General features: G+C 48.7%; 1 protein-coding gene across 4 annotated transcripts; it reads right to left on the reverse strand.

Moving 5' to 3' along the window:
- Positions 1–170: 170 nt before the first annotated feature.
- LOC111165935 (GTPase HRas-like) lies at positions 171–27,155 on the reverse strand. 4 transcript variants are annotated; one of them, XM_022557029.2, is made up of 6 exons: positions 26,524–27,155; positions 24,946–25,121; positions 24,681–24,840; positions 24,000–24,196; positions 17,793–17,927; positions 171–1,571 (listed from the first exon to the last, which is right to left on the reverse strand). In XM_022557029.2, the coding sequence occupies exons 1-5, from the start codon at positions 26,593–26,595 to the stop codon at positions 17,837–17,839; spliced, it is 696 nt and encodes a 231-aa protein (XP_022412737.1). In that variant the 5' UTR covers positions 26,596–27,155; the 3' UTR covers positions 171–1,571; positions 17,793–17,836. The 4 variants fall into 4 exon arrangements, 3 of the variants coding, with proteins under 3 accessions (XP_022412737.1, XP_022412739.1, XP_030620303.1); XM_022557031.2 differs by having other exon boundaries at positions 171–16,410; XM_030764443.2 differs by having other exon boundaries at positions 171–17,927.
- Positions 27,156–27,195: the final 40 nt, after the last annotated feature.

Raw genomic sequence — 27,195 nt, forward strand, 5'->3', positions numbered from 1 at the left:
TTACTAAGGCTCCATTACGTGGTCACGATTGATTGATTGGTTGGTAGCCCACAAGGTCGATCTTAGTCTACAGGTCCACTGACACCGTGTGACCCAGAGCCCCCACCTTAAATCACACTGTGGGTCTTTCTGGCCCCCAGCCTAAGTCATATCATAAGACTATCCATTGATTACATGAAATTCTAAAAATCTTAAAAAAAAAAAAAAAAAAAAAAAAAGACTATCCATTGGACCCAAGGCCCCCAGGGAAACAAAGACCCTTAGCGATTATCTCCAGGAGCTTGAGACAAAGGCCAGACCTCTTTTGGGGCAAAGTTAAACTCTTTACTACACAGGTTCCCAGTCCGTTTCCTCCAGAAAATGGTAAACTCCAGGAGGGCAGGACTAAAACTATCTTTGCTGCCTCTCAGTGCCAGGGATTTTGTTGGATGCCAAGAGTGGAGACTATTTTAAAAATTAAAAAAAAAAAAACAAAAAGGTCTCTTTCAGTATTGAGGCATTTGGGTTATTTAACGTCAAGGGTCAGGGTGTGAATGCAAGGTGATGGCATTAGGAGGTGGGGCCTTTGGGAGTGATTAGGTCAGGAGGGTGGCGCCCCCGTGAATGGAAATAGTTGCCTTGTAAAAGAGACCCCGCAGAGCTTTCTCACCTTCTTTATGCTGTGTGTGGATTGGATGAGACATCCAATCCAGAAGAGAGCCCTCACGTTGTAAACGATGCTACTGTGAACACAGGTGTAGGGGAGACCCTGCTTTCAGTTCTTTTGGGAACATGCCCTGAAGTGGATCATATGGCAGCTCTGTGTTTAACAGTTCGAGGGACTGCCATGCCGATTTCCATAGTGGTTGTCATCACATCTGTTTTTACTCTTATATTCTAATTAGAGCAAGTGTTACTAGCTGCCACACCTGCTAAGGACAGAAAAGTTACTTTGCGAAAATTCAATACATGAAACAGTGAGCCCACTGAAATAAAACTAAAAATCTGCTCAAAAATCTAGGTGCAAAAGCATGTAGAGGGACTTCCCTCGTGGTCCAGTGGTTAAGAATCCGCCTTCCAATGCAGGGGACACAGGTTGGATCCCTGGTGGGGGAACTAAGATCCCACCTGCCACGGGGCAGCGAAGCCCACACACCCTAGAGCCCGCGCACCACAACTAGAGAGCCTGTGCACCGCAACTACTAAGCCTGCGCGCTCTGGAGCCTGTGTGCCACAACTAGAGAGAAGCCCACTCACCACAATGAAAAATCCCGCATGCCACAAATGAGACCCAACGCGGCCAAATAAATAAATATTTAAAAAATAAAGCATATAGAGGCATATGCCCAGCTGCTCTTTTCTTGAGGTTGATTTGTAGACCCACTGTGAACTTTCAAGGTGGGCTTTTTTGTTCTTTATCTTTCTTCTTTTGTTTATGCTTTAAAACAAATGGCACAAACATCTCTGCTTTATCAGGCAATTAATCTGGAACAAACCTTCAACAAAGTGTACACAGGAAGGTTTTTCTGGCATCCTCTCTGGCGATTTTGCATATTCCATCTTCACAGTGGTTCCAGGAGATATTCGTGGGTCTGTTGGTAGAAACACAAACTAACACAGAATTTGTAGCAGTTGCATGTCCTTGGAGCTGCTGGCAAATTAATTTCTTCACACCCTTTTTGCCAGGATAATAGCTAGAATGATTGCAGCTAACAGCACCAGGCCCAGCTGTCTCTATGGTAATATTATACCCTATCAACTTGCATAACTCCAAGAACACGGTCCATAGAATCAGTCCCAGTCATCTCCATGGTAACATTGTACCCTATCAACATCACCTTCATCCCCCCAGGAACATGGCTGCCCAGGGACCAAGGCAGACCTGGGAGAGGAAAAGATACTGGTACATTTTAAATCTCCATTTAAACTATTTCCATCTCTGTAGATCAAGTTTACAATGTTTTAAGAGCAGATGGGCTCACGATGGTCTCAACTGTTTTGCAAGGTGGCATTTCAAAGCAGAGCTACATGGAGTAATGGCCTGAAACCCTACAGGTGAAGGGATATTCCAGTGACCACATGCTGAAGTGGAGCAGCCTCCAACCTATGGTCTCAAGAATAGAGACAATTAGGAATCTTGGTCTTTGAAAAAGATGTAGTATTATGATGGCAGGAAACCTAAATATAACCTATAGCCACTGGGACCTAATGCCTGGCATCCAGTAAGTGCCAATAATTGCTCAGTGAGTGGGTGGGATTTTCCATTTGTTGTCATTGTGAGGTCATCGTAGAGAAAGCCTTCTCTGCAGAATATAAGGTGCAGGATGTAAATTCATTCATTTTACTACAGATAATGACGGTCTTAGTCTGCTCAGCCTCCTAGAACAGAATACCATAGACTTAACAGTTATAAACAACAGAAATTTATTTCTCACAGTTCTGGAGGCTGAGAAGTCCAAGATCAAGGCTTCAGCAGATTTGATGGCTGGTGAGAGCTCACTTCCTGATTTATAGAGGGACATTTCACTGTGTCCTCACATGGTAGAAAAAGGAGGCAAGAGAGCTCCCTGAGTTCCCTTTATAAGGTCACAAGTCCCATTCCTGAGGACTCCAGCCTCATGACTTAATCACCTCCCAAACTCCCCACTTACTGTACCATCACACTGGGGGTTAGCGTTTGCACATATGAATTGGGATGGAACAAGCATTCAGTCCATAACATTGACTGAGTGTGCACTACAGGCCAGGCACCAGAGAGGAAGTAGTGAACAAGAGAGACAGATCCCTGCTCCTTCAGACCTTCATCCAATGGGGGAAATGGACACAGAAAACATCACCGAATACTTGGGAGAGGGCTTCCCTGGTGGCGCAGTGGTTAAGAATCTGCCTGCCAATGCAGGGGACATGGGTTTAAGCCCTGGCCCAGGAAGATCCCACATGCCGCGGAGCAACTAAGCCTGTGCACCACAACTACTGAGGCTGTGCTCTAGAGCCCGCGAGCCACAACTACTGAAGCCCGTGAGCCACAACTACTGAAGCCCACGTGCCACAACTACTGAAGGCCGAGCACCTAGAGCCCAGTGCTCCACAACAAAGAAAAGCCACCGCAATGAGAAGCCCGCGCACCGCAACGAAGAGGAGTCACGGCTTGCTGCAACTAGAGAAAGCCCGCAAGCAGCAACGAAGACCCAATGCAGCCAAAATAAATAAATAAATAAATTTATGTTTAAAAAAAATACTTGGGAGAAAGACAAAGTAGAACAAGAGGCTAGAGAGGGATCTCAGCAGGGTGGTCAGGAGAAATCTTTTTAATAAGGTGATGTGGATCAAAGCCAAGATGAAGGGATGGAGCCAGGCAGGCATGTGGGGAAAAAAAGCTTTAAGGCTGAAGAAACAGCAAGTGCAAAGACCCTGAGGTATAACCAAGCCTGGGAAGAGCTAGGAACAGTGTGAGCAAGGAGCGGAGAAGTAGAAGATGAACCAGGAGGGGTGTACAAGACAGTGTGAAGACTTTCATGGTTAACAGATAACCTATGTTGTCCTCATAGTCACTGGAAACCATTTAGCAAGTGTTGAGGGCTGAAGAAAAGGCCATCTTGTTTCCTCCTCCAATGTGGTATGTGCTGAAAATTAGTTACCTTAAATGCCTTCTGAACAAGATGGAGAGTTTTCTGTTTTTGTATTTTTTATTTGGGGGGGCGTGGTTAGGCTAAAGCACATGGTCTCACTTAACGCACGTCATCTTACAGGGTCTCCTGCCCCCTGGCCCCTGTATCCTCTTAAGTAACTAACCAAGAAGTCCCAGGGTGATGTGCTTCACAGAGGTGAACTAATGTAGAAGTCATGGCCAGGGCAAGGAGGGGCAATGGTTAAGACCTCAGACTTCAGCCAAACTACCTGGGTCTGAATTCAGGTCCTGCCACTTGCCTATAAATTGGGAACAAGGGGACAGCAAAAGTACCCATATGAACAAAAAGAAAATATCAATAAAGAGATATAAAACCTAAAAAAAAGCCGAAAAAGAAATTCTAGTGCAGATTTGAGCCAGTAGAAAAAGAATCAGCATAAATGAAGATAGGACAATAGTAATTACTGAGTCTGAGTAACAGAGAGATAAAAGAGTGTGATGAAAAGTGAAGGGAATCTTTTATTTTTCTAATTTTATTTTATTCTTTCTACTTTGTTGTTGTTTTCTCCTTTTGGCTTGTCCCCCCCTCCTTTTTTTTTTTCTTTTTTCTGTTGTGGTTTTATTTTACCTTGTTGCAGTTGTTTCAATTTATAGTTTTATTTTTCCTAATATATTTTTTATCTTTCTAATTTTATTTTGTTTTTTATTCTTTGATATTGTACTGCTTCTGTTTTTCTTTCTTTCTTTCCTTTTTTTTTTTTTAACTGCGCCATGAAGCTTGTGGGATCTTGGTTCCCAGGCCGGATGCTGGGCCCAAGCTCCTGTGGTGGGAGCTCCAAGTCCAAACCACTGGACTAACAGAGAACCTCAGACCCCAGGGAATATTAATCAGAGTGAGGCCTCCCAGAGGTCCTCATGTCAGCACCAAGACCCAGCTCTACCCAACTGCCTGCAGACTCCAGTGCTGGACGTCTCAGGCCAAACAAGCAGTAAGAGAGGAATACAGCACCACCCATTAAAAAAAAAAACAGTCTGAGCCCTGGTCGGGGAGGATCCCACATGCCGCAGAGCAACTAGGCCCGTGCGCCACAACTGCTGAGGGTGCGCTCTAGAGCCCACGAGCCACAACTAATGAAGCCTGCATGCGTAGAGCCCGTGCTCCGCAACGGGAGAGGCCACCTCAGTAAGAAGCCCGTGCACCGCGGCAAAGAGTAGCCCCCCCCCCACTGCAACTAGAGAGGGCCTGCGTGCAGTAACGGGGGCACAACTCAGCCAAAAATAAATAAAAGAATATAAATAAATTTATTTTAAAAAAAAAGAGAAAGAAGAACAAAAAAACCCCAAAGTTAGCAGAAGGAAAGAAATCGTAAAGATCAGATCAGAAATAAATGAAAAAGAAACGAAAGAAACAATAGCAAAGATCAATAAAACTAAAAGCTGGTTCTTTGAGAAGATAAACAAAATTGATAAACCATTAGCCAGACTCATCAAGAAAAAAAGGGAGAAGACTCAAATCAACAGAATTAGAAATGAGAAAGGAGAAGTAACAACTGACACTGCAGAAATACAAAGAATCATGAGAGATTACTACAAGCAACTATATGCCAATAAAATGGACAACCTGGAAGAAATGGACAAATTCTTAGAAAAGCACAACCTTCTGAGACTGAATCAGGAAGAAATAGAAAATATAAACAGACCAATCACAAGCACTGAAATTGAAACTGTGATTAAAAATCTTCCAACAAACCAAAGCCCGGGACCAAATGGCTTCACAGGTGAATTCTGTCAAACATTTAGAGGGCTTCCCTGGTGGCCCAGTGGTTGAGAGTCCGCTTGCCGAAGCAGGGGACACGGGTTCGTGCCCTGGTCCGGGAAGATACCACATGCCGCGGAGCGGCTGGGCCCGTGAGCCATGGCCTCTGAGCCTGCACGTCCGGAGCTTGTGCTCTGCAACGGGAGAGGCCATAACAGTGAGAGGCCCGTGTACCGCCAAAAAAACAAAAAACATTTAGAGAAGAGCTAACACCCATCCTTCTGAAACGCTTCCAAAATATAGTAGTGGGAGGAACACTCCCAAACTCATTCTACGAGGCCACCATCACCCTGATACCAAAACCAGATAAAGATGTCACAAAAAAGGAAAACTACAGGCCAATATCTCTGATGAACATAGATGCAAAAATCCTCAATAAAATACTAGCAAACAGAATCCAACAGCACATTAAAAGGATCATACACCATGATCAAGTGGGGTTTACCCCAGGAATGCAAGGATTCCTCAATATACACGAATCAATCAATGTGATACACCATATTAACAAATTGAAGGATAAAAACCATATGATAATCTAAATAGATGCAGAAAAAGCTTTTGACAAAATTCAACACCTATTTATGATAAAAATTCTCCAGAAAGTAAGCATAGAGGGAATATACCTGAACATAATAAAGGCCATATAGGACAAACCCACAGCCAACATTGTTCTCAATGGTGAAAAACTGAAACCATTTCCTCTAAGATCAGGAACAAGACAAGGTTGCCCACTCTCACCACTATTATTCAACATAGTTTTGGAAGTTTTAGCCACAGCAATCAGAGAAGAAAAAGAAATAAAAGGAATCCAAATCGGAAAAGAAGAAGTAAAACTGTCACTGTTTGCAGTTGACATGATACAATACATAGAGAATCCTAAAGATACTACCAGAAAACTACTAGAGCTAATCAATGAATTTGGTAGAGTAGCAAGATACAAAATTAATGCACAGAAATCTCTTGCATTCCTATACACTAATGATGAAAAATCTGAAAGAGAAATTAGGGAAACACTCTCATTTACCACTGCAACAAAAAGAATAAAATACCTAGGAATAAACCTACCTAAGGAGACATAAGAGCTGTATGCAGAAAACTATAAGACAGTGATGAAAAAAATTAGAGATGATACAAACAGATGGAGAGATATACCATGTTCTTGGATTGGAAGAATCAACATTGTGAAAATGACTACAGATTCAGTGCAATCCTTATCAAACTACCAATGGCATTTTTCACAGAACTAGAACAAAAAAATTCACAATTTGTGTGGAGACACAAAAGACCCCGAATAGCCAAGGCAATCTTGAGAAAGAAAAACGGAGCTGGAGGAATCAGGCTCCCTGACTTCAGACTATACTACAAAGCTACAGTAATCAAGACAGTATGGTACTGGCACAAAAACAGAAATATAGATCAATGGAACAGGATAGAAAGCCCAGAGATAAGCTCATGCACATATGGTCACCTTATCTTTGATAAAGGTGGCAAGAGTATACAATGGAAAAAGACAACCTCTTCAATAAGTGGTGCTGGGAAAACTGGACAGCTATATGTAAAAGAATGAAATTAGAACACTCCCTAACACCATACACAAAAATAAACTCAAAATGGATTAAAGACCTAAATGTAAGGCCAGACACTATCAAACTCTTAGAGGAAAACATAGGCAGAACACTCTATGACATAAATCACAGCAAGATGCTTTGTGACCCCCCTCCTACAGTAGTGGAAATAAAAATAAGCAAATGGGACCTAATGAAACTTAAAAGCTTCTGTACAGCAAAGGAAACCATAAAAAAGACGAAAAGGCAACCCTCAGAATGGGAGAAAATATTTGCAAACAAAGCAACTAACAAAGGATTAATCTCCAAAATATACAAGCAGCTCATGCAGCTCAATATCAGAAAAACAAACAACCCAATCCAAAAATGGGCAGAAGACCTAAACAGACATTTCTCCAAAGAAGAGAAATACAGATTGCCAACACACACATGAAAAGATGCTCAGCATCACTAACCACTAGAGAAATGCAAATCAAAACTACAATGAGGTATCACCCCACACCAGTCAGAATGGCCATCATCAAAAAATCTACAAACAATAAATACTGGAAAGGATGTGGAGAAAAGGGAACCCTCCTGCACTGTTGGTGGGAATGTAAATTGATACAGCCACTATGGAGAACAGTATGGAGGGTCCTTAAAAAACTACAAGTAGAACTACCATATGACCCAGCAATCCCACTACTGGGCATATGCCCTGAGAAAACCATAATTCAAAAAAAGACATGTACCACAATGTTCATTGCAGCTCTATTTACAATAGCCAGGACATGGAAGCAAACTATGTGTCCATTGACAGATGAATGGATAAAGAAGATGTGGCACATATATACAATGGAATATTACTGAGCCATAAAAAGAAATGAAATTGAGTTATTTGTAGTGAGGTGGATGGACCTAGAGTCTGTCATACAGAGTGATGTAAGTCAGAAAGAGAAAAACTACTACCATATGCTAACACATATATATGGAATTAATAAAAAAAAAATGGTTCTGAAGAGCCCAGGGGCCGGACAGAAACGAAGACGCAGATGTAGAGAATGGACTTGAGGACACGGGGACGGGGGAAGGGTAAGCTGGGATGAAGTGAGAGAGTGGCATGGACATATATACACTACCAAACGTAAAATAGATAGCTAGTGGGAAGCAGCCGCATAGCACAGGGAGATCAGCTCGGTGCTTTGTGACCACCTAGAGGGGTGGGATAGGGAGGGTGGGAGGGAGATGCAAGAGGGAGGGGATATGTGTATATACGTATGCATATAGCTGATTCACTTTGTTATACAGCAGAAACTAACACAAAATTGTAAAGCAATTATACTCCAATAATGATGTTAAAAATAAATGAATGGACCCTGGGGCTTCCCTGGTGGCACAGTGGATAAGAATCCACCGGCCAATGCAGGGAACGCGGGTTCAATCCCTGGTCAGGGAAGATCCCATATGCCGCGGAGCAACTAAGCCCATGCGCCACAACTACTGAGCCTGTGCTCTAGAGCCCGAGAGCCACAACTACTGAGCCTGCGTGCTGCAACTACTGAAGCCCACATGCCTAGAGCCAGTGCTGCGCAACAATAGAAGCCACCACAATGAGAAAGCCCGCACACCACAACGAAGAGTAGCCCTGCTCGCCGCAACTAGAGAAAGCCCATGCGCAGCAACGAAGACCCAACACAGCCCAAAAAGAAAAAGCCATATGGAGACATAAAGAGCCCAATAAAGGTAAATACATGGGCAGTTATAAAAGCTATTGTTATTGTAATAATATTGTAAATAATGGTTTGTAACTCCACTATTTGCTTTCTATGTGATTTAAGAGATTGATACACTTTTTAAAAATAAATCAATTACTAGTCTAAAAGCCAGTTCATATATAATTTAAGAAACTAATGTACTTTAAAAATTATTTGTTGATGTTTTTGGTCACACTATGTATGCAGATACGATTTTGTGACAGCAACAACTGAAAAAAGTGGCATGGAGCTGTAAAGGAGCAGTTTTGTGTGTTATTGACATTAAGCTGGTATAAATCCAAATTAGAGTGTTATAACTTTAGGATGTTGAATGCAATCCCATGGCAACCACAAAGAAAATAGCTGTAGAATATACACAAAAGGAAACGGGAGAGGCATTTAAACGTTTCACTTAAAAAAAAAAAAAACTAAACAGAAGAAAACTGTAATGCAGGAAATGAGGGACAAAAAAGCTATACAGGGGCTTCCCTGGTGGCGCAGTGGTTGAGAGTCCGCCTGCTGATGCAGGGGACACGGGTTCGTGCCCCGGTCCGGGAAGATCCCACAAACCGCGGAGCGGCTGGGCCCGTGAGCCATGTCCGCTGAGCCTGCGCGTCCGGAGCCTGTGCTCCACAACGGAAGAGCCACAACAGTGAGAGGCCCGCGTACCACACACACACACACAAAAAAGGTTCCAGCTTCAGGAATTCCCTGGCGGTCCAGTGGTTGGGACTCCCCGCTTCCATTGCAGGGGGCACAGGTTCCACCCCTGGTCGAGGAACTAAGATCCCTTATGCCTTGAGACACCGATAAATAAATAAATAAATAAATAATAAAAGTTCCAGCTTCACTCAAGTTTTCATGGGAACACTTACATGGCTTTAAATGCATAATCGTCCCTCAATACGATTCAGTGTGTAATAAGTTATCATGAATTAATTAAAAACTTATTTGTAAGCATAAGATTCCTTATTCTGAGCCCTTAATAATACATTCTGAAAAAATCGATCTGTTTTCTGGAACAGGCACTATCTTCCCTAAAGAGCCATAACTGAGAACACAGGGTGAAGACAAGGCACACATCACCTGCCCTGAATCCACGCGGGGAACGCTGCACACACCCGGGAAGGCAGCTCTGTCTGCAGCCAGCAACAGCAGTTTAACGTAATCAATAGATAGAGGAACGGGGGTGTCCCTCGGACCAAAGATTCCAAGCCATCACCCCTTCTGCTGGGCCCCTGATTTCTCATCCAACCAGATGCAAGCAGCCTTGGGCAAGGGGTTGCTGGCACTGCAGTCATGGGAAATCAGGCTCGGGGCTGCTTTTCCTCCCCCCTCCCCCGCCCCCCAACAGCTAAGTTCATCTCTACAGAGGGCAGATCCAGCTGACTCTTCAGTTAACTTCTTTGGGGAAGAGATTCTGGACAAGCCCCCATAAATGCTCAACAAAGTACCACCCCTTCCCCGCCCCCGTCATGCATCTAGTCATGAAACCTTGGTTTTTAATCCAAAGGAAACAAGTCCAACTTAATTTTTCCCACAAGTGGTTTCCAGATCAACCCTAGTTCAAGGAAAAGACCCGATCAACCCTGGCACAGGGAACAGTGGGGTTAGGACAGGGGGGAAATTGCTGGTGCCGTCCTGGTGAGAGAGAAGGGGGATCTGGCGCCCTCTGGTGGTCACCACGCGCCACAACTCGTCCTGCTGTGCCGCTCCGTTGTGTCTGCCGTAACCTGCCCAGTCAGCTCTGAGGATGTCTTTCAATAGGTGAGCGGATACACACACGATGGTACATCCAGACAATGGCATATATTCAATGATAAAAATAAACGAGCCATGGCGGAGGGATGGATTGGGAGTTTGGGATAAGCAGATGCAAACTATTATGTAAAGAATGGATAAACAACAAGGTCCTACTGTGTAGCACAGGGAACTATATTCAATATCCTGTGACAAACCATAATGAAAAAGAATATGAAAAAGAATGTATTAGAATATATATTTGTAACTGAATCACTTTGCTGTACACCAGAAACTAACACAACATTGTAAGTCAACTATACTTCAATTAAAAATATATATATATATATATCTGTTTGTAGGTTCATCAATTGTTAACAAATGTTCCTGACTAAAGCAAAATGTTAATAATAGGGGAAACTACTGGGTGGGAGAACGGGGGCTGGCGGGGAGTCTGTGGAGACTTTCATTACTGTATGCTTAGTTTTTCTGTAAACCTAAAACTGAAGCCTATTAATTTTATTTAAAACAGCTTTATTGAGGTACAGTTGACATACAGTAAACTGTGTATACTTAAGGTGCACAGTTTGATTCACTGTGACGTGTGTATATACCCATGAAGCATCTGTGACCCACACTCCCCTCTCCCTCCAGACAACCACTGATGTGCTCTCTGTCACTAAAACCGGCTGCGTTTTCTAGACTTTTAAACAGCTGGGAATCATCCACTATGAACCGTTTTCTTCCGGCTTCTTTCACTCCACCATGTTACTCAGACAGGTGGCAGCTTGCATCAGGAGTTGGTTTCTTTTCACTGCCACGTGGTATGCCACTGCGGGGACAACCTCCCCTGTGCTCACGCATTCCCTGCGAGGGGCACTGGGGTGGTGTCTGCCTGCCCTGGTCTGCTTGGACTCTCAGCTCCCTGGGCGCTCAGGGAGAGAGCGGTGCATAGGCTCAGTAGCTGTGACGCACGGGCTCCGAAGCACGTGGTCCCCAGCACCACAGCCTGGAACTTTCTCAAGCAGCACACTGGTGAGGTCACGTGGGTCTCAGGAGCCACTGTCCCTCCAAGACATTTCCAGTGTCTTGAAAACCTTCCTTCATACATCTTGCCCAAGTTGGGAGTTGTGTCAGATGGGAGAGGAAATCTGGCCCCTGTCACTCCCCTGGCTGGAGCAGAAGCTTCATCCCTCAGCTCTGGACCCTTCTCCTCCCCTTCCACCTTTCATCCTGTCCACTGTACCTCTGTGTCCCCAGCCCCCTCCCTTGTTACCAAAGCATCCTCTAGTCTACTGCCAGCTCTTTAATATTTATTTAACTTGAATTATAGAATTACATATTTAATGTAAAATACTTAGGAGACATTGGTAAGCAACAAGGATACTGGTAAGCAACAAGGAAAAAAATCCTAATTCATTCTCCCACCACAGGCAAAGGACCGCTGTTAGCCGACATTTTGGTTCCCATTCACCCAGATGTGCTGTCCTTTCTGTGACGGTGTCTGACTGCCCTGATACTCTGCAGGGCAAGTGTTAGATCATGCTGGTGTCCCCAGGATCTAAGATACAGTCTGGCCTGACCTGGCACAGGTGGATGGTGACTGACTCAATCCCCTGCTCTCCTTTTCACATGCTTTATTTCGTTTTTTAAATAAATTTATTTATTTTTTGGCTGCGTTGGGTCTTCATTGCTGTGCGCGAGCTTTCTCTAGTTGTGGTGAGCGGGGGCTACTCTTCGTTGCGGTGTGTGGGCTCCTCATTGCGGTGGCTTCTCTTGTTGCAGAGTATGGGCTCTAGGTACGTGTGCTTCAGTAGTTGTGGTGCATAGGCTCAGTAGCTGTGACGCATGGGCTTAGCTGCTCCGAAGCATGTGGGATCTTCCCAGACCAGGCCGTGTCCCCTGCATTGGCAGGCGGATTCTTTTTTTTTTTTTTTTTGGCCCCGCTGCATGGCACATGGGGATCTTAGTTCCCTGACCAGGGATCAAACCCGTGCCCCCCTCAGTGGAAGCGTGGAGTCTCAACCACTGGACTGCCAGGGAAGTCCCGGCAGGCAGATTCTTAACCACTGCGCCACCAGGGAAGTCCCTCACACACTTTAAATACAAGGGAGAGGGACTTCCCTGGCGGTCCAGTGGTTAAGACCCTGGGCTTCCACTGTAGGGAGTGCAGGTTCAATCCATGGTCGGGGAACTAAGATCACATAAGCCGCATGGGGCCAAAATACATACATACATACATACATACATGCAAGGGAGAATCATGTCATTGCCTCCCTTCTGTGACTTGTAGAATTCAATCAGTACAGTATCTTGGAGAACTTAGCGAGAGAGAAACCCAAGGCATCCTTAGCTGAACGGCAGAGAGGAGTGTTGGATTTTTCACTTAGGATGAGCCTGGGTCGTAGGGCAGGGGGATTAAAAGGTCAGTATGTGTTTAAATTACACCAGTGTTTGCAGCAAGATGGGTGGAACTAGAGATTATCATACTAAGTGAAGTGAGTCAGAAAGAGAAAGAGAAAGACAAATACCATATGACATCACTTATATGTGGAATCTAAAATATGACACAAATGAACCTATCTACGAAACAGAAACAGACTCACAGACATAGAGAACAGACTTGTGGTTGCCAAGGGGGAGGGGGTGGGGGGAGGGATGGATTGGGAGTTTGGGATTAGCAGATGCAAACTATTATATATAGAATGGATAAACAACAAGGTCCCACTGTATAGTACGGGGAACTATATTCAGTACCCTGTGATAAACCATAATGGACATATATATAAACTGAATCATTTTGCTGTACAGCATAAATTCACACAACATTGTAAATCAACTACACTTCAATAAAAAAATTAAAAATTACACCAGTTGGGTCATTTCTGGAGACGTGGATGGATCTAGAGACTGTCATACAGAGTGAAGTAAGTCAGAAAGAGAAAAACAAATATCATACACTAACACATATATGTGGAACCTAGAAAAATGGTACAGATGAACGGGTTTGCAGGGCAGAAATAGAGACACAGATGTAGAGAACAAACGTGTGGACACCAGAGGGGCAAAGCGGTGGGGTGGGGGGAGGGATGAATTGGGAGATTGGGATTGACATGTATACACTAATATGTATAAAATGGATAACTAATAAAATGGATAACTAATGCTGTATAAAAAAATAAAATAAAATTCAAAAAAAAAAAAAGATTACACCAGTGTTTAACGCAGTGTGGAAAGATTTCCCTAAATTGCCGCATGATGTTTCAGGACCTGAGGGGTAGAAAAACCCAGTACAGTTCCCGCTTGGTATCCAGGGGGACTGGTTCCAGGACAAACCCCCTGCCCACGACCTGGGGATACCAGAATCCATAGATGCTTAGGACCCTGATATAAAATGGCATAGTGTTTGCATATAACCTACACACATACTGCCATAAACTTTTTTATTTTTAGTATAAATTTTTTTATTTTTATTTATTTTTGGTTGCATTGGATCTTTTTTGCTGAGTGCAGGCTTTCTCTAGTTGCGGCAAGCAGGGGCTACTCTCTGTTGCGGTGTGTGGGCTTCTCATTGCGGTGGCTTCTCTTGTTGCGGAGCATGGGCTCTAGGTGTGCGGGCTTCAGTAGTTGTGGCACGCAGGCTTCAGTAGTTGTGGCTCACGGGCTCTAGAGTGCAGGCTGAGTAGTTGTGGCGCACGGGCTTAGGTGCTCCACAGCATGTGGGATCTTTCCGGACAAGGGCTTGAACCCGTGTCCCCTGCATTGGCAGGCGGATTCTTAACCACTGCGCCACCAGGGAAGCCCTCTCCCATATACTTTAAATCATCTCTAGATTACTTACAACAGCTAATACAGTAGAAGTGCTATGTAAATAGTTTTAAATGCAATGTAAATGATACGTAAATAGTTATAAATTCAAGTTTTGCTTTTTGGAACTTTCTGGAATTTTTTTTCTCCTGAGTATTTTCCATCCATGGTTGGTTGCAAGGCAGGAGATAGATGGGTCCCAGGCTGGGCAGGTGGAGTTTGTCCCCTGTGGACAGACACTCCAAAATAGCAGGAGGGAGGAGAAGCTAAGCCCTGCCCAGAAAAGAGACCACATATTTCTCATTCTCGAGGTCAAGAATACCTTCCTGACTACACACGCACAGAAACGCTCCTTGAAGGTCAAAAAGGGAGGGAGTGCCACCGATATAGAAGGTGATGTCAACCTACCCATAGGCCAGTTAGCCAGAAACCATCTTGCCTAAGAGATGTGCGCCCACACATGGGAGGACCCTGAGATAAACCAAATTTGGACTCAGAACCAGGCAAAGCAAGATGACTGGCCAAAGGAGACCCAGAAGAAATGCCCCATATGAGTGATACAAACTACCAGTAGGGCGCAACTTTTTCTCTGAGCCCGCCCTGTGTCTATCCACACATACCTTTTCCTCCTAATAAACACTTTACTTGCTTCACTACTTTCCGTCTCTATGTGGAAATTCATTTCTACACAGCTGACGGGCCAGGGCCTTGCCACCGGCCACTGGTCTAGTGGCTAGGATTCAGTGCTGTCACTGCTGTGGCCTGACTTCAATCTCTGGCCTGGAACCGAAATCCTGCTTCAAGCCTCTGCAGGCTGAGGCCACCCGAGATCAGTTGGATCCCAGCATGTGGAACCCGTGGATACCCAAGGCTGACTCTAGTGCCAAGCCCCTCATTCTGCCATCCCTGTGGCTCTCTAGTTCTGGCCAGAATCTTCGCTCTCACCCCTCCTGAGTCTTAAACACCTTGTAGGTGAAGCCTTCCCGAGGGGAGAGGGCTGTTACCACTTTGCCTTCAGACAAGAAGTCCTTGAAATTTGGCAATAATGCATCAAATGACTTAAAATCATGCAGAGCCACAGGACATAAGTCCCTCAAGTCATGTGTCATTTACAACCCCATCTATCTTTTTTCCCTGTTTAATTTTTTTTTTTTTTGGCTGTGCCATGCGGCTTGTGGGATCTTAGTTCCCCCATCAGGGATAGAACCCCGGCCCTTGGCAGTGAGAGCACGGAGTCCGAACCACTGGGCCGCCAGGGAATTCCCTCCCTGTTTTAAATTTCTGAGCTTCTTAAGCCTACACGCTTTCACTGGCTTCATGCTAAATAAAGGAATTTCATGTTTTGGCCTTAAAATACCATCTCCAAACTGCTAGTAACAGAACTCCTAGCAAGATAAGGAGACAATTGTCTCTCTCACTATCCCTTTTTTTTCTCAGCTGTAGACAAGCAGGCTGCATCGGAAATATGAATTTGCAAATGTATCTTACAAAGGGAGGCCTGTAAGACACCCCTACCACAAAGATTATTTCTATGTCCCATGAAAGTATCTTTAATCACTTAACAAAAAAAGTTTAATTCAGACTATTTACCTTTTTAAGTTGTTGTCCTGGTCATATTAAAACCATCGGGTAGCTTCAGAAGTGTTTAAATGCTCCTGAGTTTTCTTTGCTAAACCTTAAGATGTTCTCGATGTTTCCCTTTTCCCGTTTGGAATTGAAAGCAAACAGAACTGAAGACTCTGCTAGATTTTTTTGTTTAAATCCATTTCCAAAGTCACCCCATTTAAACTAGCAATTCTAGGTGGACGGGGCGGGGGAGGGCTGGAATCAAAGATATATGTACAAGAATATTCATTATAGCTTTCTCTAGAAAGAATTAGCCGATAACAGATTAAGTAAATTGTAATGTAAAACTCACTTTGTAATACAGGTATTTAATAGATCATCAAGACGGCATCTCAATTGTAAATCAACTATACTTCAATAAAATAAATTTTCTTTTAAAGAGACGGTATCAGGAATTCCCTGGTGGTCCAGTGCTTAGGACTCTGCACTTTCACTGCTGAGGGGGTGGGTTTGATCCCCGGTTGGGGGACCTGCATGCCGCACAGTGCGGCCAAAAAAAAAGACAGCATCTCAAAACTGTGGAGAAAGGACAGAGGGTTCAATAAATGGTGTTGGCATACGTGAAATAACAGAAAATATATTGGTCTCTGGCTCTGGATCCTGGCTCTGGCTCCTGAACCTGTTGTCATTTCCTGGGTGACAGGAGTCCCTTTTGTTCTAATGAGGCGACTCTGGGTGAGGCCCTGGATAGTTTCAGGATGGAGGCTGGGCGCCAGTAGGATCAAGCCATGGTGAGAAGCTTGGAACTTCAGCCCCACCCCCATCCTCTGGGAAGGGGAGAGAGGCTGGAGATTGAGCTAATGATCCATCTTGCCTACGTGATGAAGCGCCATAAAAATCCCAAAGGTTTGGAGTTCAGGGAGCTTCTGGGTTGGTGAACACGTCCACACGCCAGGAGGGTGGTGCACCCCAACTTCATGGGGACAGAAGCTCCTGTGCTCGGGACCCTTCCGGATCTCACCCTATGTGTGTCTTCATCTGGCTGCTCATCTGTATCCTTTATTATATAATAAACTCGTAGGCATGAGTTAAGTGTTTCCCTGAGTTCTGTGAACTGTTCTAGCAAATTATCAAACTTGAGGAGAGGTTGTGGAAACCCCTTCTTCTTTTTTTTTTTTTTTTGCGGTACGCGGGCCTCTCACTGTTGTGGCCTCTCCCGTTGCGGAGCACAGGCTCCGGACGCGCAGGCTCAGCGGCCACGGCTCACGGGCCCAGCCGCTCCGCGGCATGTGGGATCTTCCCGGACCGGGGCACGAACCCGTGTCCCCTGCATCGGCAGGCGGACTCCCAACCACTGTGCCACCAGGGAAGCCCGAAACCCCTTCTTTAGCCACTGAGTCAGAAGTACCAGGGGCAGCCTGGGACTTGCAGTTGCCATCTGAAGTGGGGACAACCTCGTGGGACCGAGCCCTGAACCTGTGGGATCTGGGATGTGAAGATTTTTTCCTAGTAAGTTTTTGACTTTGGCCACAAAGAAGTTTATCTTATGGAGTTGGATTTATCAGAGTTTCATCTTCTGGCTTTAGAGCCATACTTAGGAAGGCTTTTCCTAAGAAAAGCTTAGAAAGGGACAATCCCATGGTTTCCTCAAATAACTGTATGATTTCCTTTTTTCCTCTAAGTAGCTTGTGTGTGTGTGATAAAATACACATAACATAAAACTTAACATCTTCACCATTTTTAAGCTGCCAGTTCAGTGGCACTAAGTACATGCACATTGTTGTCCAACCATCACCACCATTCATCCTCAGGTCCCTTTTCACCTTGCAAAAGGGCAACTCCGTCCCCATTAAACACTAACTCCTCATCCCCCTCCCCCCTCCCCTGGAAACCTCTAATCTACATTCTGTCTCTATGACTCTGATTATGCTAGGGACCTCATATAAATGCTATCATACCGTATTTTTCCTTTTGTGACCAGTTTCTTTCACTCAGCATATCTTCAGGTTTCATCCATGGCGTAGCAGGTGTCAGAATGTCCTTCCTTTTTAAGGCTGAATAGTATTCCATTGTAATGGATGGACCACGTACATCTGAGGATGGACACGAGGGTTGTTTTTACCTTTTGGCTATTGTGAATGGTGCTGCAATGGACATGGTTGGATGAGTATCTGTTGGATTCCCTGCTATCAGTTCTTTTGGATACACACCTAGGAGCAGAATTGCTGGCTCATACAGTAACTCTACACTTAGCTTTCTGAGGAATCACCAAAAACAGCAGCTGCATGATTTTACATTCCCACCAACAGTGCATTTTGTTGGGTTGCATTTTCTCCACACCCTTGTCAACACTTGTTATTTTCGAGTTTTTTTTAAATTGTAGCCACCAAAACAAGTGTGGATGCACACATCTTTTAACCCAGCAATTCTACTTTGGGGAATTTAAACTCTTCCAAACTTGCTTTTGTTAGTTCATGACATAACCTGGCCATCCTTCCATGTCGTGCATGTAATTCTCGCCCTCTTGTTGATGACTGTGCTATTTCCTAAGAAGGATGGACCTGGGGTTAACTACTGTTTCCTCCTGGACATTTACACTGATTTCAATTTTTAGACACTGCCACACTGCAACAAATATACACTTTATGGGACTACTCCAAGAAATACAGTCTTTAAAACCTACTTCCAAAAACCCAGCTTTCACTCCTTAATTTGCTAAGCACCCCTGAAAGACTGGAGTCTGTGGGCTGTTTGCTTTCAGACCGTGCTTACAAGAGAGCTCCCATACAGTCAGTACGTCTCTGCAAACTCTTCCCCCAAGTAATAGAGCTTTGGTGCCTGGACCCAAATTTCTGCTGAACATTTTGGAAAAGGGAATAGAGGTAGTTTCACGCTCATCTTTAATTCCAAACTGTGATTTCCCAGAGACCCTATGCCTGGGCAGTACTGAGCAGGCAGCAGGTGACCTCATCCGGTGAAAAATGAAAGACCAGCCAGCTACTCGGCTGCTGTTCCCTTGACCCACTCCCAGTTTCGTCTGATGTTCCACATTTCACTATGCAAAATTTAAGAGATGCAAAACTATGAAGACTCACACAACAGACATCCACATACCTACCCCCCAAGCTTTTCCAAGAGAGCTCAAGTCTCCAGCCCGCCCCTCCCCAAAGGCCAGAGACAGTGGCTGTCTGTCATGAATCACACCAGTGTTTAGTATGCCCTGACTCTGTGTATATCACCACAGAGAATTGGGTTTTGCTGGCTTTTAGATTTGTTTTTTTTTTTTTGCTCTTATTTAAAAATTGAAGTATAGTTGATTTACAATGTTTCAGGTATACATCAAAGTGATTCGGTTATATGTATATATCAATATCTTATTTTCCGGGGCGTGACTGTAGCCGGTACAGTGTCTTTGGTTTCCACGCCATTGATCCTTGTCAGCAGGGAGGCACCCGTTGCCACATATGTGGGTTTGCTGAGCCCTCTCTGTCTTTCTACACGTGTTTTTGTCGATATCCTGTAATTTTCTAAAGTCAACCATGTCCTATGCAAACAGGGAGTTTTATTTCTCCTTCCCTCCAGGGAGGAGGCTTAGACGCCCAGAGGTGGGACAGGATGGACGGGGTCCGTGGCCCGTGGGGTCTCCAGGCCAGGGTGGCTGCTGTGCTGGGGCCAGGGTTCAAGGGCGGGAGCAGGCGGCAGGAGAGGGCCGGCTGAGCAGGGTCCGGGCCCTGGGGGTGCCGGCCCTCGTCCCTGCCCCTGGGGAGTGAAGGCCTGGGCTGTCGCTGCCCGTCCCGTCCCTGTGGGTCGGGGGCTGCGCAGGGGGAGGGCTGTGGGCCAGAACCGGCCGAGGCCACAGTCATTTCCAATTTTGTCCTGTTTCCTGTCCTATGGGGCCCCACCTGACACCCTGACTGCGGGGCAGAAGCTGACAGCGAGTGGTGGGTTCACGTCCCCGGTCCCCAGCCACCTCGACCACTGGGACTGGTCAGGGGCGCCTGGCATGGAGGGTCCACCCAGTCCCGTTGGCTTGGGCTCCGGCCCTTCCTGTCATGAGGACGGAAGGCAGGGGTGACGGATGGGAAAGTCTGCTGATTCCTGCCCTTCTGGGCAGTCCTGGAGCTCGTGCCCCCGCCCCTCAGTCTGTACCCCCAGCCACTCCTAGACGGAGTTGGGGGGCAAATCTGGGGAGCACCCATCTGCTCCAGCTCCTCTGGGTTCAGAGGAGGAGTGGGACGCCCCCCACCCCACCCCAGGCACGCACAGGCCTCCTCGGGAGCCAGAGCTGGAGGGGGACACCTACGCCAGGTGACGTGGTGGAACCAGGCCGACAGCACAGGGAGGCTGGTGTGGTGCCCACGCAGGGCCTTATTCACATTGCTGTGCTTTAGTGGGGTCTTAGTTCTGAGAAGTTACAGACCCCCGAGGGCCCTCCTTGCAGGAACTTGACCACGTGCCCAGCCTGCCGACCCCTCACCACGACCGGGTGTGGGGGGGAGTCAGAGACCACACGGGGTGCCGTGCCCTGAGGACGTGCGCGACCTGAGTCGGTGACATGGAGGAGCCCCAAGAAGATGTCGTGCCAGCTGTTTCGGGACTTAGAGGAGCTGATTCGAAAGTTCACATGCAGAGTAACTAAGCGAGAACTGCTGGGAAAACCCTGTAAACGCGTGAAAGAGGGACTAGGCACGCCAGCTACAAGACATAGATAAAGGTTACACTAATGCTACCGTAATTACCAAAAGCCTTTCTAAGTCAGACAAAATCCTAGATTCCACTTTAAAAACTGGCTGATTCAACCACATGAAAATCAAGTATCTGCATGGGGGAAAATCCCTAATCAAACTCAAAGATACTATGAAACTGGGGGAAAATATTTACAGTTCTAATGCCCTTAATGGGTGAGAACTTTCTACAAATCAATTTCTTACAAGGCAAAAATATGAGAAATGATAAGGGAGAGTTCACAAAAAAAAGGAAGGAATGATAAAATATGCTTGTTCACCTCGCTCCTAAGAGATGTGCACATTGGCACCAAATCAATGTCACCGTGTCCGTCTCACCTCAGCAGCGAGGTCACAGCTATGAGGGAAGGTCGAGGAATCTCAGAGGGTTCTGGTTGGGGATCATCAGGTACCATGAACACACTGTTAAAGCTAAGAGCATGGAGGTGACAGCATCCTCTACAGGTGGGAAGAGCATGAGCTTGGAGCCCTCCGTTGGCCCTTGTGCATTTGCCAGATCAGAAAAACATCAGAAACTCATGAGTTCCATGAGTAAGGAACTTTAATAAAAGCATGATGGAAAGCAGCGACAAGTACAACCGTATCTAAATGTAAAACTGTCATTCTGCAAAAGACACAGTTAAGAGAATGAAAAAGCTACAGACTGGGAGAAAAGATTTGCTAATCGTATACCTAATGAAAGACTCGTGCAGAATAAGAAGCAAAGTGCTGGCGAGGACGTGGAGCAACAGGAACTCCCGTCCAGCACCGGTGGGGATGCATATGGCGCAGCCACCGTGGGAGACAGCTTGACCGTTTCTTACAAAACCGCACACATGTGCTCACCATGTGCTCAGCAATCATGCTCCTTCGGATTTACCCAAAGGACTTGAAAACATATATCCACATAAAACCTGCATGCAATCTTCACTGCTCTGCTCATGATCGTTAACAACTGGAAGCAACCAAGATGATCTTCAAAGAGGGAATGGAAAAACCGTGGAATTCCATGAAACGGACTACGATTCAGGGACACAAGGGAACCAGCTATTGATTCACTCAAAGCACGGGTGAGTCTTAGACTTGTTTTGCTAAATGAAAGAATCCAGACCCACGTATGACTCCATTCACAGGACGTTCTGGAAAAGGCGCAACCCCGGGAGGATAAGGAGCAGTGGCTGCCGGGGCTGCGAGGCTGGAGCGCGGATGCGGCGGCCCCACCCTTGTGTGAAAACCCACAGGCCGTGCATCCCAGAGACTGAGCTGTTACGTGTGCAAACTGAAAAAATAAAGAAAATCAAAGCTCATCACACGGTACACCTGGGATCTATGCGTTTCCTTACATGTACACTTTACCCATGAAAAATGTTTCACACTGAGGTGTCCTGAAGAGTTCACTGCTTTTTTGCCTTATTTCTTAAACACACCTGTTTTGTCATGAGGGTTTGTCAGACAATATGAAACCAAGAGCATCAGCATGAAACAAGCACCCCTGTGTGCCCTTCCCCAGGCAGCAAGCCCGTTCCACGTGCTGGCAGCCTACTCCGTGTATGACACCATGAGTAGCCCCGCGCCCAGGCCCTGCCCCTTCCAGGGGGTTCTACGCGATGGTAAGGATGCAGGTGCACAGGGTCACAGAGATGATGTAGGGGGCTCCCCAATCTTAGACTGAGCAGAAAGGCTGGGGTGCAGACTCCACGTTTCAGGACAGAAACAGCACCTAATTCCTGGGTTGATGCCCGCACTTGACGGGGCTGCCAGGTGCTCGCCGCAGCAGAAAGGTTTTTTAACAATTAGCTCGAGGCCTAACAAGCATTGCTGTTGTCATGAAACTTGAGTTTTGATCCTGAAGATGCCACATTATTAATCGAAATCTTAGCAGGGATGAACGTTTCCAGTAACCCAGACTCCTGTAGGGCCCCAAGGGAGGTAGCCCCCACCCCATCTGCTCTTTCCAGAACATTCCCTCAAGGAACATCAGCTCCACGTCTGGCCTGCCGGTCCACAGCCCAGGACAGCCCTCAGGATTGGCTGTTGCCACGGCGATGGAATTCCCTCCCAAACCTCCCAGTGAACCATGAGGCCACAGGCAAGTGGCCCGCGGACATCAGCTTTCAGCCAGAAGGCTGGGTCCCTTCCCCTGCAGCGCCTGGCCGGACCATCCCCAGGGCCGCATGACAGGCCTGGCCCTGCAACCCCACTGAGGCCCCCTGCCACCGGCTCTGCCCAGCCTGCTGAAGACAGTGCCGCCAGGCCCAGGACGCTCCTCCTGCCCTGTGGCACCTGCAGCCAGCGCCCCTCCCGGGGCAGTGACCAGCACGGCCACAGCGGAGCCAGGGCGGCGCCCCAAGAGCTGCCCCAAGGCCGCGCACGTGCCTACAACCCCCTGACGTCTGTGTCCCCAGAGAAGCTGGACACACAGGGGCCTCCAGAAGACAAGATGACTCTGAGCACAGTGACCCCGAGGCCCTGGGAAGCCAGCGACACGCCCTGCTGCTTCACGCTGGCCTTCCCACGGGACGGTGCCCCCCTTGCACGGCACAAGGCCCTGACCCTGAAGGGCTTGGCCTGGCCTGCATTTGGGCCCCGGGAGGGCAGGCGTGCCATGAGCACCCCTCCAGCCAGAATGGTGCCTAAAGGGGCCACCCGGGCCAGTCCAGAATTCTGGCCCAAGGCCAGGCGGGCCCTCTCGGAGCCGCACATGACCAGCTGGGGCCTAGACATGCCCCACAAGGACACTTCGGTGACCTGAGGTGGCTCTGGGAGGAACAGGCCACCTCCACCGAGGGGCTGGCAGGGGCAGGTGGGCCAACCGCACCCCCATACACATAAGGAGGCAGGGCTGGCCCGATGCCAGAGCCCACGCAGCCATCTGGGCCCCACGAGGCAGAGCAGAGGGCACTCTGGGCGGGCTGGACCCAACAGGCTGCACCCTTGCCTTTGCCAAAGTCAGTTACTGCCTTTCAGGGTCCCCAAAACTCAGGAGATACGACCCCAGCCGGAGTCCAAATGAGCTCCCCGCCCCCAGAGCCCTTCCCTATGAAAGCCTCCCTCCCAGAGGAAGGGACACCCTTTGTCTTAGTTTCCCCCTTTGCTGGTTGAAGGTGAATAAAGTTTCATGTGTTACGTGCTAGACTGGCCCATTCTTGCAGCACCCAGGGGGTCTCTGCAGGACGCACCCGGGGCCCCCAGAGACAGAGGGGCCACCAGCAGGACCAAGCTGAGGTTCCCACATGCCTCCTGGGGGGCCACACGCACAACGGCCTCCTGGACTCAGCCGAACACCAGGGTCAAGCCCATCAGATACTCTACAGTGACTCAGCACGTGCCCAGTGGGCCAGTATGGGGCTGAGGAGAGTGATAGCCGGGGGGCCAGCGGCATCAGTTCACGACAGTCTGTGCAAGGGGTCCCCGCAGACCCATGGTCCCTCCGTCACCTACCTGGGCGGGCCGGAGCTTCCTTCCCTGCATCCTCCCTGCTGGTGCCTCTTCCACGCCTGTCGCCTGTGCCTCAGTCGGGAGAGCAGGCCCTGCAGCTCAGGCAGCCCAGGCCACCCCCGTGGGGCAGGCGGGCCCAGCTTGCTCGCCTGATGCTGCCGGCTCTTGTGCTCCAGCTTGTAGAAGGCATCCTCCACGCCCTGGCAAGAGGGGGCCAGCTCGTTGGGGGGACCACTACCTTGGTCTCAAGTGGAACCCCAGCCCCGCAAACGGGGAGCTGGGCCCTGCCCGTCTTGATCCCCAGGGCCACCCCGTTGGGAGGCTTGTCCTCAGCAACTCCCCCACGGCCTCCTGGGGGGTTGGGCCGATTGGGACCTCCTTGCTGCTCTGGGGGTACAGGGGTTGGGGCCCCAGGGTCACCGCTCCAGCCTGGTCAGGGCAGCTCTCCCTGGGGACCTCCACATCCCCCGGGAGCTGTGTCGGCCCAGACCCAGACGCTGGCCTCCCTCGCTGTCCTGACGTCCAGGGAGACTTACAGCGTGAGGGGCTGCTGGGCAACGGGGGTCCCAGAGGGTCCCAGAGGGTCCTGGAGCTGGAGCCAGAGCCAGAGCGGCTGCCCTGCGTCGAGGGAGAGGGGGCAGTGAGAGCTGCCCCTGGGCGGGGCAGGGGGTAGCTCCGGCTCACCTGGCACTTCTTGGCCGAAGTCTCCATGTAGGGGATGCCATAGCTGCGGGCCAGGTCCTGGGCCTGCCAACACTCCACGGTACACGTGGCCAGGTCACACTTGTTCCCCAACAGCACCCTGGGCATGTCGTCCGATTCCTTCAACCACTCAATCTGCTCCCTGCAAGGGGGAAGGCGTGAGTCGGCCGGTGGGCTGTAGGCTCAGCTGCACCCGGGACACGCAGAGAGCAGACGGGAGGCCTCCGAGGGTTGCTGGGCAGCTCACCTGTACTGGCGGATGTCCTCGAAGGATCTGGCCTTTGAAGGACTTGGCATCGTTGATGGCAAACAGAGGAAGCCCTCCCGGGTGCACGTGTACTGGGCCTGCATAGCGCTGTACTCCTCCTGGCCCACCGTGTCCAGCATGCCCAGCAGGTGGACCACTTGCTTCCGGTGGGAGTCCTGGGGAGGACACTGCTTAGAGACAGCCGGCCCTCCAGGGATGGGACCCTCCCTCGCTCCTCTCATGCCCCCCAGGACCAATGACAAGGAGACCCCTCCTGCAGTGTGGGTGGGAGACAAGCCCGTGTCAAGAGCTGGGCTGTGGACGGGAGCCGGGCCGGCTCACCTCTGTGGTGGGAAAGTACTCATCCACAGAGTGGTTCTGGATGAGCTGGATGGTCAGGACACTCTTCCCCACGCCTCTGGCACCCACCACCGTGAGCTCATACTCCGTCATCAGTCCTCAAGGGACCGCAGCACAAGGCACTGCAGTGGTCTCCTGTCCCGCCCGCCAAGGAAGCCTCACGCACCATGGCCAGACCACGCAGGGCACACCCACTGAGTTCCCTGCGCCAGCATGCCCAGGCCTGGCCTGCCCTCTGTGCCCAGACAGGTAACAGGGGCCCTAGCCAGAAGAGTGGCCCAGACGCTCATCTGTGGCACCTCCAGCCCGGGGGGGGGGGCGGTCCTACCTCCAGCTGTACTTAATGACTGTGTGAGAGAAGCAGGGAGCCGGTCCCCCCAAACACAGGGCAGACAGCTGAGAGCATCTCCCAAGCAAGCACCTGAATTAGAAGCTGCTGGGTAGGCAAAAGGCCTGAACTGGAGGTGCCGCGGGCTGACGGTACCAGTGTCCCCACGAGAACAGGCCTTGCCACAGTGGAGGGCACAGCGTGTGCCGGGACTGGCAAGTGGCAGCCGACAAGCAGCTCCAGCCACCCCCCACCTGGCATGCTGGTGCATATGACAAGTATTCACCGAGCGCCTACTGCACGCCAGGTGCTGCTCCAGGCAGAGGGTGACAGGCAGACAGAAAGAATCCCTGCCCTGGCAGGATGGGGCTCTGCTCCACGGAAAAGATCTACATAAAGGGGAAATAAAGGGAAACCCACGAGGCCCCAATGCCAGAAGAAGTTTGGAAAACATAGGGCAGGTGAGGAGGTGGGCAGGCAGGGGCCAGAGCTCCAGGAAGCAGAAGGTGATCACAGGAAAAGACTCAAAGGAGGTGTGGGAACAGGGGACAGGTAAGAAAGAAAAAGAGCCTGGGGCCAACGCTCCTAGCTGGGGTGTCCCCATTTTGTGATGCTTAAAGAAGGGGGTCCCTTGCAGGGTCAGTGGGCAGTGATTTTCTAAACTCCAGGTTCGCCTGGTGTGTGTGATGGCCATGCGGTGCCCGAGCTCTTCGCAGGGGTCCATGGGGCTCTGGCGGGTGGGAGACCTGCCTTGCCCCATGGTCACGGGCGGGCCTCCTCTCGGGGGCACCCAGCACACTTGTGGGGTCCCGAAAGACAGGGCCAGGGACACACAGCCAGAGGGGCTGCCCTGGGTGAGGCAGAGCGGAACACCTCTGCCCGTGTCTCACCTGCACCCCCGCGTGCCTGGGGAGGACAGTAGGCACCTCGCCCGGCCCGGCTCCTGCAGCCCCTGAGGACATCTAGAGGCCAACTCCTGGACTGGCCTGGAAAGCTGAAGTGATTCAAGCTACTTAAGAATGAAAAGAAAAAGAGAGAACTGGAAAATGTTCCTGTTATAGCCAAGCGTCCTTTTGTTCTGAGAGAAAAGCGAACCCAGGCTCCCGGCTCTGTGGTCCTCCGTTTACTGAGCACTTCCCGGGGCGGCCCTGCGGGGCTGCAGGTGAAGCTGGGGAGCTGTGCTCCCTTCCCAGGGGCAGGCAGGAAGGACGTGGAGTCAGAGCTGCACTCCTCCCCACGCAGCCCCACTGCACACCGCGAGGGCCTGCTAGGTACCAAGTGCGTTCTGGTGGTCTCTGATTTTGCTAACACCCCGAGCAGACGGTGCTCCTGTTTACAGAAAAAGAATCTGAGGTGTGGAGAGGGCACTTCACCTATCCCAGGTTAGTCTCAAAGTTCTTGGTAGAGCTTGGGAGTTACCTAACAACTGTGATACCTCAGGCTGTGAAACCCAGTGAAAAAAGGCTTATTTCGGTCTAATGCTCCTTGCTAACTCTGGCAGTGCTAAACATGACATGGCATGCCGGTCTGCTCTCCCCAACTCCTAGACCAAGGAGGCTCTG

The sequence above is a fragment of the Delphinapterus leucas genome, unplaced genomic scaffold, assembly GCF_059928025.1.
Source record: "Delphinapterus leucas isolate spDelLeu-1000000601 "Yukka" unplaced genomic scaffold, BTC_Dleu_Yukka2 spDelLeu_asBTCV2_sq25, whole genome shotgun sequence".
NCBI classification, from domain to species: Eukaryota; Metazoa; Chordata; class Mammalia; order Artiodactyla; family Monodontidae; genus Delphinapterus; species Delphinapterus leucas.